The sequence below is a fragment of the Carlito syrichta genome, unplaced genomic scaffold (genome assembly GCF_000164805.1).
Source record: "Carlito syrichta isolate Samal-C Ts95f unplaced genomic scaffold, Tarsius_syrichta-2.0.1 Scaffold149072, whole genome shotgun sequence".
Classification (NCBI taxonomy): domain Eukaryota; kingdom Metazoa; phylum Chordata; class Mammalia; order Primates; family Tarsiidae; genus Carlito; species Carlito syrichta.
The window spans coordinates 44750-63260 of NW_007093168.1; the positions used below are offsets into that span (position 1 = coordinate 44750).

The window sequence follows — 18511 nt, forward strand, 5'->3', positions numbered from 1 at the left end:
CAGGCAAATGAAAACAGAAGAGAGCAGGGGTAGCTATTCTGATATCAAACGAAGCAGACTTTAAACCAAAAGTTTAAAAGGACATGGAAGGACACTACACAATGAGAAAGGGCTCAATCCCACCAGCAAAAAATATACATCTTAAACATATATGCACCCAACACAGGAGCACCAGGTTTTAGAAAACAACTACTAAGTAAACTAAGAGAGGACATTGACATTCACACAATTCTAATTGGAGACCTAAATATCCCACTAACAGCCCTAGACACAGATCACTGAGGCAGAAAACCAATTAGATATAGAACCTTAGCTTGATGCTTGATCAGATGGATTTAATAGACATTTACGGAACACTCCACCCAACATTCTGCTTATCAGCACATGGAACATACTCCAAGATTGATTACATTCTCAGACATTAATCAAGTGTGTACTTGATTAATATCAAAAGAGTGAAATAATATCATGCATCTTCTCTGATCACAGTGGAATAAAAGTATCACCATCAACAAGATCCTCCCAAAACACACAAAGACATGATTACTAAAGAACATGCTGCCGAGCGACTTCTGGGTCAACACGAAAATCAAGACAGAAATATAAACATTCTGGAAACAAATGAAAACAAAGATACATCTTATCAGAATTGCTGTGATGCCATGAAATCAGTGTTTACAGGAAAATACATAGTATTACATACACACATTAAGAAAATAGAAGATCACAAATAAATGGCCTAACATCACAACTAAGGAAGTTGGAAATGAATGGTCATCTAAATCTCATTTTCAGTAGAAAAATACAAATCTCTAAGATAAAGTCACAGTTGCAGGATATGGAAGATGAAAATGTAGAAAGGATCAACAAGACAAAGAGTTGGTTCTTTGAAAGGATAAACCAGATTAACCCCTAGCCAGACTGACTGAAATAGAGAGAAAGTCCAAATAAACACAATTAGAAATGAAAAAGACGAAGTCACAACTGACCCTGAAGAAATTCAAAAGATTATGAACACCTGTAGAAAATCTAAAAGAAATGGAGGACTTTCTGACATCACACAACCTCCCAATGTTGAAACAAGAAGAAATTGAAACTCTAAACAGACCAATAAGAATTCAGGAAATTGAATCAGCCTTGAAAAAACCTTCCTGCCAAAAAAAGCCCTGGGCCAGATGGCTTCCCAGCTGAATTCTACAAGACATGCAAGGAGTTGATACCAATCTTATTGAAAGTGTTTCAGGCAATTGAGAACGATAGAATTCTCCCAACTCATTTTATGAAGCTAACATCATACTGACATCCAAACCTGGCAAAGACCCAATAAGGAAAGAGAATTACAAGTCAATATCCTTGATGAACATAGACACACAAATTCTTAACAACATTCTAACAAATCGAATCCAGCGACATATCTATCTCAAGGATCATCCACCATGACCAGGTGGACTTCGTTCCTGGGATGCAGGGCTGGTTCAACATTTGAAAGACCATAATTCAGCACATTAGCAGATGTAAAACCAAGAACCACATGATCATCTCATTAGATGCAGAAAAAGCATTCAACGAAATCCAGCATCCCGTCTTGATAAAAACCCTTGAGCACCTAGACATAGAAGTAACATTTCTCAAAACAGTAAGAGCCATCTACGATAAATCCACAGCCAACATTTTGCTCAATGGGCAGAAGCTGGAAACATTCCCCCTAAGAACTGGAACAAGACAAGGATGCCCTCTCTCACCCCTTCTGTTCAACATGGTGCTGGAAGTCCTAACCAGAGCAATCATGCAAGAGAAGGAAATCAGGGGTATCCAAATAAGAAAAGATGACGTTAAGCTATCCCTCTTTGCAGATAATATGATTCCATACCTAGAAAACCCTAGGGAGTCTGTCAAAAGCCTCTTCGCACTAATAAATGATTCTAGTAAAGTCTTGGGTTACAAAATCAATGTGCAAAAGACAGTTGCATTTCTATATACCAGCAACTAGCAGGCAGTGAACCAAATAAAAAGCACAATCCCATTCACAATAGCCACCAGAAAATGAAATACCTTGGCATCCACCTAACCAGAAAAGTGAAAGACTTTTGCAATGAGAACTACAAAACACTGCTCAAAGATATCAAGATGCGACAAAATGGAAGAACGTTACATGCTCAATATTGTTAAGATGTGCATCCTACCTGAGCATATCTATAGAGTCAATGCAATACTTATCAAATTACCAGACCTGGAAATGACAGTACAGAAATTCATATGAAACAAAAAAGAGCATGAATAGCCAAAACAATCCTCCATAAAAGGAACAAAGTGGGAGGTATCATGCTTCCAGACTTTAAACTTTATTACAAGGCTGCAGTAACCAAAGTAACATGATATTAGTGCAGGAATAGGCTCATAGACCAGGACAGAGATTCTGGAAGTAAAAACATGAATCTGTCAACCAGCTCATCTTCCACAAAGTTACCAATGACAATCATTGGGGAAAGGAGACCATATTTAGCAAATGGTGCTGGGGAAACTGGCTAACCACATACAGAAGAATAAAATTGGACCCCTACTTATCACCAATACAAAAATCAACTCAAAATGGATCAAGGATTTAAATGTAAAGCCTCAAACTGTAAGAATCCTAGAAGCAAACATAGGAAACACCCTTATGCATATTGGAGTAGGCAATGAATTCTTAACCAGGTTCCCAGAAACAAATGCCGAAAGCTAAAATAGTCAGGTGGTAACTCATCACACTGAAAAGCTTTTGCACAGCAAGAGAAATCACCCAAGAGAGTAAAGAGACAATCCACAGAATGGGAAAAAATATTTGCAAATTATGCATCTGACAAGGGCCTAACATCCAGGTTCTACAAGGAACTCGAAGTGAAAGGAAAAAAAAACAAACCCCATTAAAACGTGGTTAAAGGACACGAGCAGACACTTCTGAAAAGATGACATACCAGCAGACAAGAGACACATGAAAAAATGCTGAGCCTCATTAATCATCAGAGAAATGCAAGTTAAAACTAGTGAAGTACTACCTAACTCCAGTGAGGATGGCCATCATTAATAAGTCAAAAAATAACAGGTGCTTGCACGGATGTGGAGAAAAGGAAGCGCTTCTACACTGTTGATGGGAGCGCAGGCTAGTTCAGCCTCTACGGAAAGCAGTATGGCGATTCCTCAAAGAACTAAAAATTTATCTTCCATACAATCCAGCAATCCCTGTCCTGGGAATATACCCAGAAAAACATAATTTGCTCTACCAAAAATAATCCCTCACACACATGTTTATTGCCACACTACTCACATGAGCAAAAACATGGGAACTTACCCTGCTGCCCATTGAAAGTGGACTCGACACACATATACATGATGGAGTATTATGCAGCTATAATGAACAAAATCCTGGACTTTACAGCAACTTGGAAGAAGTTGGACACCATCATACTAAGAGAACTATCATGGAAACGAAGAACTCAGTACCACTGTTCTCACTCATAGGTGGGCCCTGAACACTAGTCACGTTAGTACAAGGGTGGGATCAGCGGTTGCTGGACACTGCTGGGGGTGGGGAGGTAGGAGGGCGGGGGGGCACGTGATAGCACAAAGGGTATCTGGTCCACTACCGGGGGGAGTGAGAGACAGTCAGAAGCCCAAACTTCCCCTGCATGCAGCCCATTTAGGTAGTTATCTTCACTTGTACCTCACATCTCTATAATTTAAAAAGAGGGAAGGAAAACAACACAGATGTATTACCTTGCAGTTCTGGAGGTCAGAAGCTTGAGATGGGTCTCACTGGGCTGCAATAACGTGTTGACAGAGCTGCGCTCCCTTCCGGAGGCTCGGGAAGAAGGTTTCCTGGCCTCCCCAGCCTCTTGGGTGCCCGCACGCCTTGGCTTGTGACCGCCCTCGGTCTTCAGAGCCAGCAGGGACCTGCTGAGTCTTTCCCATGGTGCCGTCTTTTTGGTCTGGCTGTAGTTTATTAATGATTAGCATGCACAATATACAAAAAAGCTTTCAGGACATGAATGGCAAGAGAAATAATAGAATAGAAAAATAAGCAAAAGAAATAAAGAATCCATCACAGAAAAGGAAGTTGTGGCCAATAAAATTATCTTATAAATTTAAGCATCAGCCTCCATCGTGACCCAGCAATGTCACTTGCAGGCGTCTGCCCAGTTACAGTCTTGAACACGTACGCCAAAGACAGAGAGAAGAGTGCTTGTAAAAGCAGTGTCTGTAACAGCACAAACCTGGGAACAATGCAAGAGCTTATTAGTGGAGAACTGGTAAATAAACTGTGGTATATTCACATAAAGGAATATTACATGACAGTGAAAATGACCACCGCAGGTGAATCCTAGCCACATAATTTTTATTTTGAAACCGTAAGTGTTAAAAGACTACATTCTGTATGATATCATTTCAAACCAAACTCAAAATTGAAACTACCCGCAGTATTCTTTAGACTTATGATATATATGATAAATAGCATAATAATTGTTAAACTATATATTAAACAGTTCCATGCTGGCAGATAGATATATAAGCAAAGCACATGTGGAACACTGTAGTTATCAGGGATGCAGAAGGACAAGCGGCCCATGGAGTCTGGGAACAGAGACAGAGGATGTCCTTGATGGCATTGCATATGCTTCGCCTGCATTTCGAGGTTTGGTTTAAGTCCCCTGTCTACATTAAACAGAATGATGACACAGAGTCAGAAGAGTGGCTCTTGGTGTTTAAATAATGTTTCCTGTCCTGGACACAAGCTCAGTTGTCACGACAGTCTTCTTCTTCTTTAGTTTTGCAGGCTCCAGCTGTTGGCAAAAATATTTCTATGAAAGGTTCGGAAAAGTTAAAAAAATCTGGGAACACTGACTGCTTCACAGGTAACAAAAACTGGGGTAACTGGTATTTCCAAAAGATTTGAAAGATAGCTTTAGCATGCCCTTTTGGTAAAATATTGGTTTGCCTTTGCAGAATTAAGTGTAATGAATAAAATAAAGAAGAACAAACTCTCCAAAGCGACTTACTTGATGCAGAAGGCTCTCCTAACATTTGAGAAAGACGGAGCCTGTGCACCTTCGTGGGATCTTTTGGAGGTGACAGGGTTTCGTTTCTTCTTTCAGTCCTGACAGTCAGCTTCTTTTATAATGCATTACTTGGTTCCCATTATTGAAAATGTCGTGCTGCCCTTGATATCCGGCTATGAAGTTTCCGGCTCACCACATGCAGTTCAGCTTGAGCAGGGGACTCGTCCCCCAGCCCCTGACCTGAGAGGCCCTCTCTGCAGGACTCCATGCCAAGTAGGGCTTGAGATGAGGGAGACATGGGAGCTGGCGCAGCCCCTGGAGCCACCTGGCCGCGCACGCCTGGGACCCTCGCAGTGCGTCACAGAGTCCACGCCGCCGGCCGAGGTGCCTTCTCTCGCAGGGGGGAGCTGTCAGGTTGTGGACCAGCCCCTCGTCTCGCCTCTGCCTGTGGCAGGTCTCATGCTGGCCTGGAAGTTGGTCTGTTTTCCAGCTGATGCGTTGTGTGCTGGTTTTAGAGCGTAGCCTCCTGACGGCAGTCAGGTTTCAAGCCAGGGCATCTTCTTGTTTTCGTCCCTGTGCGTGGCCTGCAAGAGTTTGATGGCATCGGCGGGGTGAGTGACACGCGAAGATGTGGAGAGTCATGCTGCAAGTGGCGTGGTGAGGAGAGGAGGGAAAGCAGATCAGAGCAAGCAGGTGGCTGCAGAAGCGAGAGGGCGAAGAGAGAAATGTCGCGTGTTGTGTGCTGAGACGAATGAGCAGCAGAGCCGAGAGAGCTGGAGGTGTGAGAGGGAGAGGTTGACACGGCGCCATGTCCGGCCAAGGGGAAGGGGAGGCGGCGGAGAGCGCGGGCGGGGAGGCGTCGCCGGTGAGGGTGGGCTGCAGGACAGACCCCTCTCCGGCCCAGAAGGGCAGGAGGAACCGCCAGTGGAGGTGGGCGGCCTGTTGGGCTGGAGCTGATGTCTTCGCCTCAGTTATGTGACGTTATGGGAGGCAAGGTCGTCTCTGCCCGCAGAGGCATGTGGACAGTGGGACAGCAGACGGCGTGTGGAGAGTGGGGAGGGACGGGCAAGGATGCTGACTCAGAGGAGGACTGGCCTGCGCCGTGAGGCTCTTGCTGAGGCTGGAGACCGCGGACCGCGGATTCTCAGGGGCCCATCGGCATGATGGTAGGATGCCATCCTGGTGCGTATTCTCAGTGGCAGTGACAGCAGGCTGTTTGTGACAGCAGAGATGGCAGGATTGGGGCTTCAGAAAAGTTGTGGGTTAAAAGTTCAGGGTATTAAAAATGTGGCTGCAGAATGAGCAGGGAAGGAAGTGGGGTCATCAAGGCATTTAAAGACCCGGTGTCTGTGGAAATGTCAAGAGGCAGGACAGCTCCGTGGGGTCAGGCCCAGCCCGGAAGAGCAGGGTCCGAGAGCCAGGAGGGTGGGTGTGAGAGGTTAGACAGGAGGCCCTGAAAGGCCACATCTCGATCTGTAGCACTTCTGGGCTGTCTTTCCATCACTGTATCCTTCTAACTGATCACTTTGATCCATTTAGCGTCTATAGAAAGTTCACTGTGTGCCGGGTACAGGGGAGGTCCTTTGTTGCTCAACGCGTATTGACCGAATGCGTCCCCTTGTGGCTCTGTCTCGTGGTCCCTCCTCTCTCTCTGTGGTCCCTGGATTCATTCGTCGATTGATGCAGTCTGTGGGAACAGAGACCAGTCCATCAGCCATCCGAGTCCGTCGTGCAGGTGCTTTGGTTGCGAGAGCGTGCGGGAAACATAACGAGAGCACCTGAGTCAGCAGTGGGGGCACTGAGGAACCATCCCGGCGAGGCTGCATGACGCTGAGTGCCGAGAGGGTGCGGAGTGGTCGGGGAATGGGGTCCCGAGTCAGAAGGGCATCCGGGTGGAGAGAACCATGCATGCTGGTCCCGTGGCCAGAAATGTCGTTCGGTGCAGTGAAGCTCCGGGGAACCAGGCAGGGGGCGCATGACTTGAGACCAGAGAGGACATGGAGGCAGTTCGGAGGACGCCCCTCAGGCCTGACTGAGAAGTCTGTGCGGACAGATGCGGTCAGTGTTCAAGGTGGGAAGAGCCTCACCAGAAGCGAATTTCCAGCCTTTGAAGGCGTGAGCTGGAGGAGTGTTGGCGGTCTGAGCTGACAGGCCTGGTGGTCTCTGTCTCTGCCGGAAGACCTGGGCGGAGTTCAGACCCACGTTCTCGGTAGATGCCTCGGCCTCAATTTTCCAGCGTTTTTCCTTCTTTTTTTTTGAGTGAAAGTCATTTAACTTCGGAAAAATTGTGAGCACAGTGTCCTGTTAGGACAGCCCCCGAGAGGCATTCCGAGGTTGTTCTGAGGAGTCCCTCTGCAAGGCTTGTGCCGGCTGGGAACATGCTGAATATTTATCTAGAAGGCCTAAGGTCTTCTGCGGCCACCTTTGCTCCTCAGTGGTGGTTGTATCCGAGTTCAGTCTTAATGATCAGTCCTCAGGGGCCTCTCCCAAACAGCAACGTTATGACTCAGGTAATTGCCAAACTTTCTTTCTTTAAAGAAGACCAATAAATTTCTCTCCCTTGGCAATAATTTCCAACTGTGGTATATTACAGAATGTTTTACAATATCATGATCTTACAGTAAAATCATCCCCAAATCGGTCATTGATGTGCTACCTGCTACCATAAAAGGTTTGGAAAGTCTGGGTCTCTTCAGAACTCTTACGCCGTCCATCCCTTTCCAGTTTTTCAGACCCTCCCTGGCTCTGCGGTCTGAGTCACCAGGCATCTGCTTCCCTTCTAGATGACTAGTGGACCAACTTGCCACCAGGGTGCAGACAGACCTCTGAGAGCGGCCTGCGGTCCTTGGCTCAGCTGCTGGCCCCTCCATCTTCCTGCCTTGGTTCTTGGGCCCCTGCGAGGCCGGTCTGGCTCTCCCTGCGCAGACCGCAGGCTCATGTCAGCCAGCACGGTGTCCTCAGCTCCCACTGCTGATCAGATGCAGCAGCGGCTGTGTGGCCGCGATGGGGCTCCGGGTCCTCATAGGGCCCACCAGCGGGGCATCCTGCGTCCTGACAAACGAGACTCCTCTGGAAGGAGGCAGGCACACTCCCCAGTCCCAGTGCCGGGCCCGGGGGCAGCGTGGTGGGCTTACTTCTAGGTCCCTCTCTCTCCCCAGACTCCACTGCTCATGGAATCCCCTTCCCCGTTGGGTGGAATCAGGCAGCTGTGGCCTCAGAGGAGACGGCGAGGCCGGCGGCTGGGGACTGCTCCCCCCGGGCTCGAATTTTGAGCAGAGGGACAAAGATGAGCACTTAGTGTTGTACAACTGACATAGAGGATGGTCACCCAGGAAAACGACGTTTGTAGGCAAAGAAGAAGACAACACAAACCCCACACCCAAACCCAAACAAGAGGCAGCCTGTCTTCTCCGAGGAAAGGCGGTCTGGCCCCCCTCGCCTAGTGCCTTGTCCTGAGGAGCTGGTGGCACCTGTAGCTCCTCCCACCTTTGGTGCTGCGTTGGTCCAAGCCTGGCTTTCCAGCTGTTGCTCTTGCAAAGAAACCCAGTTGTGGTGTCTGGTTTTCTCCTGATGCTGTTTGCTGGGGCCTGAGGTTGAGATGATCTTAGCAGTTCCAAATTCCAGCAGTCGTGTTGCAGCTCCAAGCAGAAGAGCACTGTGGCTTAGCAGATTCGTGCTGTGTGTTGTTTATTTATCTTAGAGACAGGGTCTTGCTCTGTCGCTCTGGCTGGAGTGCGGTGATGCGATCACGGCTCGTTGCCCCCTTGGCCTCCTGGGCTCAGGCGATCCTCCTGCCTCAGCCACAGGCGTGTGCCACCATGCCCAGCTAAGGTTAAAATATTTTTTTAGAAACAGGATCTGGCTGTGTTGCCCAGGCCGGTCTCTAACTCCTGGCCTCAAGCAATACCCCCTCCCCAACCTCCCAAAGTGCTGGGATCACAGGCCAGAGTCACTGCATCTAGCTTGAGAATACTTTTTATAATGAACATGGGAACCAATTGTCTGGCACCAAATGAGAGGCAGTGCTAGCGAGGAGTCCAGGGCCACCACGTGCACGCCCCAGCGACCCTGGCTTTCCCACTGCCTGGATTCGCTGGTGTCCCGATTCACTGTGGCATTTCAGTCCAATCTAATCTGCTTGCTTTTGGGAGGAGATTTTTTCAGAGATCTTTTCGGCTCTCCTGAATTGTTCTGTGCTGGAGCATTTACTGAAGGGTGGATTCCTGACCCTGACCCCACCCAGAGGCCACAATTGCACCCCTGGGCTTCAAACAACTGACTGAAGAGTTTACCTTTCTTATGTTTTAGGCCTCTTTTGTCTTTTAAGCGTTTGAGGGTGTTGCATAGAGACCTCACCTGGACTGCCTTTCTGTGCTTCTTTTAACTGTGCTTTGTGCTGAGACAAGATGGCACGGTGCCTGGGAGACAGAGGGGTTGGGGCTCTGGTTCTGCACGGATTTGCTGTGCGACCTCAGTCGAGTTGCTATGCTTGCTTAGGTTTTACTTTCTTCATCTGTAAAACAGGAGATCTTGGGAAGGTTCAACACAATGATGAGCATCAGATGCTTAGTATTTGGAACAGAGTCAGAAGCCAGTGAATGCTAGCCATTGTTGTTATTATCATTATTACTATTATTCCATCTTTCACTCTGAGTGCTCCGGAATGTTCTGTTTGAAGTATTTTTTGGTGTCTACACATTTATCAGACTACCCATTTCTTCCTGTGTTTTCTCTTAGATTTGTCTTATAAACTATTTCCCAGCAGTATCCCTCCCCAGGACATGACTTAGTCTACTTTTCATCTTCTTCTGCAATGCACATTGTAAAGTTGAGAGCCCAGAATCCACCTTGGGGAGGTTTGCTCCGTAAGCAGTGAACATAGCACCTTCTCGTCCAGTCTCATGACGGCTGTGTGCTTGCGTCTTAACCATGCCTCAAGATGGCGTTGCCTCTTTCCAGTAGTGTTTTGCTGTGCTGTGGGGGTCAAGCCTGCACCAAGTGCATTTATCAGCCGTCTGTCCTCGTAAGCATCAAGTAACCTCTGAAGAGAGGCGGATTTCATTTTCTCTAATGGAAACCACAGGCAGAGAACTTTACACTCAGACACCGCTTTGGATTTCAGTTCTGTTGCTTTGCGAGACATTGCAGCATGAGCCGCTCCTGAATGACACCCAGAACCCATGTCCCAGGTGAGCTGAGCAAAGTACCCCTCCGCTGAGGCTCCTATCGGAGTCCTCCCTTGTGATAGAGAAGGGATCGTTTCCTCTCTCAAGACTAGGGGACCTTTCTAAATTTCGAGGCACTGTGCTGGACTCAGAGGAGGGAAGGATGTAGATCTTCCCCATGATCTGATATGCCGTGGAAAACCTCCTTCCTCTTGGCCTCTGGTCAGAGTCTTGCGACTGTGATACTTTGTGTTCTAGAGCCTTGCTCTTATAGATAACATTCAAGTCCGTGTTGATGACACTTCCTCACAATTGAGTAGAGTTGGTTACATGGAAATTTTTTCTTCTTGATTTTTTTTGGGGGGGGCTTCTTTTCTGATGCTATTTTCTCCTTTTTAGTTGAGGAATCCCCTTAAAAAGTTTGCTATCATTTTCTCATAAATGAAATCTTAGCGATTCAATGATTTGGCTGAGATAGGATTCTGATTTCTAACTAGCATTATAGTTTGGATTCTGTTTTAGAATTTATCTGGTTTACCTAAATCAGGACTTCGAGACTTTTCTCTTGTTACCTTTCACTTAAAACTAGTATTTCTGTTAAACTATTTCAAATTGGATCGTAGCATCTGAGCCAGGGGCTTAAAGTCAAAATTGATCAAGACCCAGTGAGAGCATTTTAAACATGCTGTCTGGCTTGACGCAGTGGCTCATGCCTGTAATCTCAGTACTTTGGGAGGTTGAGGCTGAAGGATCACTTGAGTCCAGGTCTTCAAGACCAGCCTGGGCAGCATAGCAAGACCTTATCTCTACCGAAAAAATAACGTAGCTGAGCATGGTTTGTGTCTGTAGTCCCAGCTCCTCAGGAGGCCAAAGTGGAAGGACTGTCTGAGCCCAGGAGTTAGAGACTGCGGTGAGCTGTGGCTGTGCTGCTGCACTCCAGCCTGAGTGACAGAGCTAGACCCTGTCTCTAAAAAACGAATCCCAAACAAAAACCAAACAACACACATAAAGCCAGCAAAGCACACTACCTTCAGATAGATTATAGTGTCATGGTTTAGTTTGTCTTTCATTCAGAGTACATCGACCGAACCTGAAGTGATAAAGCACTGTCTTTGCCACCAAGACACTCGCTATCTAGAGGGTGTGGGCAGTCACGTATGCAGGCAACACATGCACAATACCTGCAGGTCATGAACCAGTACTGGTCTGTGGCCTGTTAGGAACCGGGCTGCACCCCAGGAGGTGAGTGGCAGGTGAGCAGAGCTCTGCCTCCTGTCAGATCAGTGGTGGCATGAGCCCTGTTGTGAACTGTGTGTGGGAAGGATCTAGGCTGGCGCTCCGTATGAGCGTCTGAAGCCTGATGATCCCCCCATCCCCATTGTCTTTCGTGAAACCGATCCCCGATGCCCAAATGGTTGGAGACCGCTGTGTTAAAACGGAGATGCTGTGAGGTGGAGGCAAGGGAGGGCTTTAAGCACATGGGGCTGTCTTGGAAGACATCAGAGGAGTAAAGCTTGAGTGGGTCTTGAGGCAGAGAAGAGGACGTAAGAACGTAAGATGCTGTGGGAACAGGAACATGCATGGGCCAAGACCCCAGGCGGGAAGGAGCACAGCGCGCCAGGGAATGAGGGGAGCCCTTGCTTCGATGGCTTCCGAGATCAGGTTGGAGAGCGGTGGGCACGGGAGAGGGAAGAGCCGGAAGGGGACACAGCTGGCAAACGCAGGTACCATCAGGGCGAAGGGCCGGGGGGTGTCTGCCTTCCCTGGCAGGGTCAGAGGAGCCGTGGAAGGCCTGGAGAGCTGAAGCTGCGGGGGTTGGTAGGAAGGCAGAAGTGAACGGCAGATCTGCCCCTTAGAAGCCGCGGTTCCCAGCCTGTGGCTCCTTGGAGTTGTCCACGTCGCACGCCTCACCCTGGAGGTTTTCGCTTTGGGCGGGAAGTGGGCCATTCTGATTCTTAAGTGAGCACCACAGATGATACAGACCAGCCAGTCGTTCAGTGGACCCCTTTTGGGATCCTTGATGTGCAGAGAGAGGAGGCCAGAGTCAGGTCAGAAGGCTTGCGTGTCCCAGCTCATGGGGGCAGGACCTGCCAAGACAAACTCACAAGATGTGGGAGCCCAGAGGTTGCTGGTCAGCAGAGGGGTCAGAGGCTGCTGTCTACAGTGTCAGGGCCAGTGGGCAGGGCTGCTGGAACATCCTACGGGCTCTGAAAGAATCCAGAGGAAGGAGACATCACCACGTTCTCATGGGTGTGGCCTCGCTTCTGCGGGCTGTGTCGCCTGAGATGTCTCTGCGTGGCAGCATTACATGTCCAAAGCACGATGCTTCCCCCTCCCTCCTGCTCAAGCAGAAGCGTCTTCTCTCGGGTTTCCCAGGTGTCAGGGAGCCCTCACCCACGTGGCTTGGTCTTTTCCCCTTCCTCCAAGGCTGTCTCCCCTGGTGCCCCCAGGTCGCCATTCTCTGCGGGTGGAAGGCTGCTGGCCACGCTGCAGGCTCACCAGTGCTGCCCCTTCTGCGGTCTGGCTGGGCCTCTCGAGACACAGCCACTGCACCACCTGGCTCTCTGAGCCTTTGTTCCATCCCTTTGCTACTGTCCTTTTTTCTCCATTGGGTCGAGTGAATGAAAACATGGGGACAGTGGAGGGACCAGAGGAGTTCATTCTGATCACGATGTAGGTCAGGATTCATTATCTTAGGGCAAGATGCCTGGCTCTGTGGTTTTATGCTCTTCACTCCCATAGGACCTGATTACTCGCCCACTTTAAGTGTCCCTTGCTGCTCACCCAGGTCCTGTCTCCAGCCTCAGAACTCTCCTGAGCTGAGGTCCAGGTGTCCAAAGGGAAACTGCAGACTTGACTTCTCTTCTGTGGGGGAAAGAGCCCCGGTGTTTGTGCCAGAGTGAAGTGTGTTTGGAGTGTGTATATATGAACACACACACACACACACACACACACACCTGTCTATATATACCTCCAAGGCTCGAAAAACTGCGTACCATCACCAGAATTTTGTAAATATAAATGAAGTCCAAGCTCTTGAAATGTGTCTTTCTGTTTTCACATTTTTTGAAACAGGAAGCATACTCTTTGATTGAGAAGGTGGAGACAGAACAAAGTGCCCTTTATTCAAGTCAGCAACATGTGGAGAGTTCAAAGAGAACGGGGAGCAGAGTGCCCCCCGCCCCTGTCCTGCTGTCCCGGACTCACCGCTCAGTGACACTCAGACCCGCTCCGTTCAGCTCGGATGTCAAGGTACGGTGTCTGCTGTGACGGTGCCGAGCAACGGGCACCTCTGCGGCTCCCATGAGTCCTGCGTCTGCTGCTCTCAGGACGCGAGTGGTCCCATGTGCAAGCGCGGGACACTGGCTGGTGTCCCTGTGTCTCATCTGTGCCTTGCTGCTCCATGGTGCTGCGTCTCTGTGCTGTTGAGGGTATGCTCCATGGAGCGCGCTGTACCCCCACACGGTCAGGAGACACGGTGGAGGGTGTCTCCCGGTCAGCGTCCTTGTCACCACGGCACAGTCTTGTGCCCATGCCCTCGTGCGCTCAGGATGGAGGCTCTCCCAGAAGTGCAGCCAGACATCACGCAGAGCCCATGATGGGAATGAGGCAGGAGATGGGGAAACCTGGGGACTGAATCTGGAGGCTCTGCCCAGAGCTCTTCCAAGTGTACGTAGACTCTTTCAGTGCAAAGAGGGGCAGTGCCAGCCACATTACTCCTCACAGACTTTTGGGTGTTTGCTGAAGGATGACTGTTTCTTCTCTCCCCAATGCCTTGGAACTTGGCCTAAATGTGGCCAAAACTGGAGCCTTCGTTTCCTTGCAAGAATTTGGTTCCACCTAATTCGTACTTTAAATATGACGTTTTCCTCTTTTGAATGATCACCAACCTGCTCTTTGATGTTTTACCTTTGATTCTTGTTCGGATGCTCTCTTGAATTGACTCCAGCTTGGTGTAGCAGGAAGAGCACAGGCTTTGAGTTGGACTTTGAGTTGGCTTTGAGATTTGGGTTGAATTCCGACTCCTTCCCTCACCAGCCGTGCGACCTCGGGAGAGCTGAATGCATTTTCCGAGGTGGTTTTTTTATCCCCAGTTGTACAGTGTGCTTACTGTGAACGTTAAATGAGATAGCACTATTCTTGGCATCTGAATGGATATCTTTTCATTGCTTGTGTTCAACATAAGTAGCAAAGCTTGCTCCAAACAAGTAATGAATTTGTAGACTGTGATTGCACTATTTGGTCTTTTTCCTGAATTCTGTCCCACGAGCATGTATGGAGTGCCTATAATCTGTCAAGCTCCATGCAGGGTCATTGATACGTAAAGAGAAATGCAGATTAAATGCACCTCAACTCTGAGGAGCTTCAGATGAGCGAGAGGGTTGTCAGAACCAACAACAACGTGTGCTGTCACGAATGTGTTGCTGCTGTTGCCCCTGGTTTTAAAGCTCAACTTTGGATGCTTTGAGTCTGCGTGAGAGTAGAGCCATACCGAGTTTGGAAGATTGGTACAGAACTAAGACTGGATGGTTTACTAAGAGTTTTTGTTTTGTATTCAAATATTTTGGTTTATTTGACCGAAATCTTATGTGTTATCGGTTTCAATTTAGTGATCGTGTGTGTGTGTGTGTGGGTGTGGGTGTGGGTGTGGGTGTGTGTGCGTGTGCGGGTGCCATACACACACACACACACACACACACACACACGCCTATCTATAAACACCTGCATATTCCAGGCATCCCCTAGTGCTTGGAGGTGTGAGGACAGAGGAGTCCCGCGTTTGGCCTGGGGCTGCAGGCCTTGTCACACCTGTTGAATTTCGCGCACACCAAACACTGGGGCCTCCAAGACAGGGTCACCTAGTTGCCCTCGCTGGGCACTAGGTGGCACCATGGGCTCAGGGATGGTTCCTGGCTTGCGGCTCCGGCCATCTTGGTCTGGGGAGTCTCTTGCTGAGCTGTTGGCGCCTTGGAGGCTGAAAATGCTGATGGTGCCGACCTGTGTGTAGAGGCTCGTGGTGTCTCTGCCCTGGTGTGGATTCCTGCCACATACAGCTCCTCAGAGTGCCCCAAGCTCAGATGCTTTCATCTATGGAACAAAATACAAATAGGAAGCCTGCTGACAAATGCTTTTAGGGAGAATTCTGGCTTAGGGATCAGAACTCGGGGCAGGAATGATCCGAGCTGCCCGCACTGTCCGTGGGGCGCTCTCTCTGATGGGAGGCTGAGGGGGGCTGGCTTTGCGGTTTCTTCTGAGGCCTGCCTGGCGTCCCCTGGCCTCCAGCTTCCGGTTCCGTCTGTTGACTCGTCTTCCTGCCCTTGCCCTTCAGTCATCCAAGACATTTTCTTTGGATACACAGAGATTCGGACACTTGCGCTGGCAATTCGAATTCACCGAAGCTGCAAGTTAAGGCAGGGCTTGGTTCTGCGCAAATGCATGTTTTGAAGAAGCGATCGTGGAACACAGTTGGGGTTGAGGCCCCTCGTCTGGACTGGCCACGCGAACCGCTTTCCTGCCGTCCTCAGGCAGGGGCAGTGGGCAGTGGCTGCTCCTCAGAGGCAAGGACAGCGCCTCTTCTTGCCACTTCCCTGTGTCTAAGAGCCGCGAGGCCCCACCCAGTGTCATCCTACAGCTCTCCTGGAGGCAAGAATAGCTCATTATCCATCACTATGCCAGCAAGGCTGCTGTCTGCCCATTCCATCAAGTTTAAGTTCGGTTGCTTCTGTGGGATTTGCACCTTATGTTTGGTTTGTGTATATTTACAAATTATCAAAGTAATATCATGTTTCAGAGCATGTGTAACTGGAGAAAAACGTTTCCCATCCTCTGCCTACGTCTTCCCATGTGACCACCCAACCCTACTGTTGTGTTGTCAGGGGAGTTTTCTTCCAGGGTTTTTCATGTGTATTTTTGCATTTTATTTAAAATACTGCCAGTTAGTATCTTGCTTCTTTTCCCACTCGCCCCTTTTTGTCATATCACATTAAATAAAAGTCATTTCAATGTTGACCTTTTTTCCATCAAGATTAGGGTATTTTAGGAGCCAACCCCGCCTCTGTCTGTCTGTCTGTCTTGATCAAAGTTATTTAATGTCTCTGCACCTCCATCTCCTGTAGAGTGAAATGGCAGCAACTGTCCCATCTCCCAGGGATGCTGCGCACATTAGAGTGTCTGTAAGTTTCCTGGCAATGCCTAGCGCATAGGAACCGCTCCATTCGTGGCAGTTAAAATGATTAGTGATGAATAATATTGTAGCCTTGATTGTCCCAGGTCAACTAGCCTTGTACTTGTCTCCACTTTTCTAAGACTGCACCTGTGTGTACTTGTAAGCTTGGACTTCAAGCTTTAAAACTTAGTAGTTCCGTTTTTATTTAGGAAAGTATTCCTCATGCTGCGCTGAGATGAAGGCATCCGGACGTCCCTTAAGCAGCGCAGGTGATGAGTATCTCTCCCCTGCAGGTCTCCTGGTACTGCCTCTTGGGCTGCAAAGCAGAAGGAAGTTACGGGAAAGTGCGGCTGAACGACACTCACCTCCCCGATTCAGGAGAAGCGGTATGCGGTTGAGTGTCAGGACACCTCCCCAGGGCCTTAGTCGTGCCAGCCCGTGTTTTTTCTTATGAAGTCATTATTTCAGTGAGTCTGTCTAATCTCAACTTGGGTCATAACTAAAATCCAGCAGCGAAGGAAAGAGGCTTTGTTTTTACACATGTAAAGTTTACTTCATTACATTCTACGTCATGCTGTTTTAATTTTCCATGTATAACTTGAAATACATTTTTGTTAATAGATACCAGCTGATGGCAAAAGCACTTTCGAAGTGAAGGGCTTGGAAACCAACGAGAATTACGTGTTCGCAGTTGCCGCCTATTCTGACGATGGCAGGCTTGTGGGTGAGGCTGTCGGGGAGGCCACCAAGCCCATCCTGGTCCACCCACCTCTCTCTGCTGTCACGGCCCGGATGTTCCTGACACAGGTAGAGAGACCTCTGCTCATTTCTTCCATTAAGCAGTTATGAAGTAATTTCTGATGGAAAATAAAAATCACAGCAGATATTCTAAAGCTCTTGCAATACACATTCTCCGTTATTATGATTTACTCGCATGAAATTGGGATTATTTGTTCTCTTATTAGTGAATTTGCTTTTTTACCATAACATGTTTTTTTCCTGGATTACAAATGTGACACATATTAATTTTAGAAATTTTGGAAAGCACTGAAATGCCTGAAGAAGTTATCCTATCATCCAGAGAAGGGGTTCTGACCCTGGGGCAATGTTGTCAGTGTCTGGAGAAATTGTTGGTTTTCTCAGAGTAGAGAGGTGCATCCACAGTGGAGGTCAGGGCGGCTGGACAGCCTGGAGTGCTCGGACCATCACAGGACAGACTCACAGGGAGAAGCGTCAGCAGTGCCGGCTGAGAAGCGCTAATCCAGAGGCCTCCTTTTATTGTTGTTTGTCTCTCTGCTTATCTGCTTATTGCTCTTTCTATCGATCAATTGATCGGTCTGTCATCTACCTCCCATTTAGATAATACACGTACATATGCATGCGCATGTATGTATGCAAACACACGCTATATATGAATTTATAGACAATATATCAGTTTAATCATAATATACATATTATTTTATATCCTGGTGTTTTCATTTAACATATAATTGACATTTTTCCATTCTATTAAGTATTCTTCCAAGACATACATATATATATATATATATATATATATATTTTTTTTTTTTTTTTTGAATCAGGGCCTCACTCGGTCACCCAGGCTGGAATGCAGTGGCATGATCACAGCTCACTGCACCCTTGACCTCCTGGGCCAAGGCAATTCTTTCACCTCAGCCTCCTGAGTAGCTGGGATTACAGAAGCTGAAGCTGGCCACCATGCCTGGCTAATCTTTTTGAGTTTTTGTAGAGACAAGGTCTTGCTATGTTATCCAAGCTGGCCTTGAATGCCTAAGCTTAAGCAATTCTCCTGCCTTGGCCTCCCAAAGTGCTGGGATTACAGGTGTGAGCCACAATGCCAGGCCTTAAATATAACGTTTAATGGCTTCATGGTATTGAATCTTATGGATATATCACATTTTATTAATAATTCTCCATGCTAGACACTTAGACACCTTCTAGTCTTTTGCTATTATAAACAAAACTATGATGCATGTCTTTGCATGTAAACCTTTACTACACCCCTGATTACTTTCTTAGCATAAATGCATAAACGTGAAATTTCTGAGTCAATAGAGACAGACAGACCTGAGTTCCAATTTCAGCTCTTCGGACTAGCCATGTAGCATTGGACAAGTAAGTAATGG

General features: G+C 48.0%; 1 protein-coding gene across 1 annotated transcript in view; it reads left to right on the forward strand.

Moving 5' to 3' along the window:
- The window catches only part of LOC103251919 (cilia- and flagella-associated protein 54-like), a gene marked incomplete at its 3' end in the record, with an annotated part of 107347 nt that overhangs the window by 42589 nt on the left and 46247 nt on the right, over window positions 1–18511 (forward strand). Inside the window, exons 18-22 of the mRNA XM_021708815.1 lie at window positions 4803–4889; window positions 4981–5102; window positions 13274–13450; window positions 16658–16750; window positions 16986–17171. Of these exons, the coding sequence (XP_021564490.1) occupies window positions 4803–4889; window positions 4981–5102; window positions 13274–13450; window positions 16658–16750; window positions 16986–17171 (665 nt within the window). The remainder of the gene's footprint in view (window positions 1–4802; window positions 4890–4980; window positions 5103–13273; window positions 13451–16657; window positions 16751–16985; window positions 17172–18511) is intronic.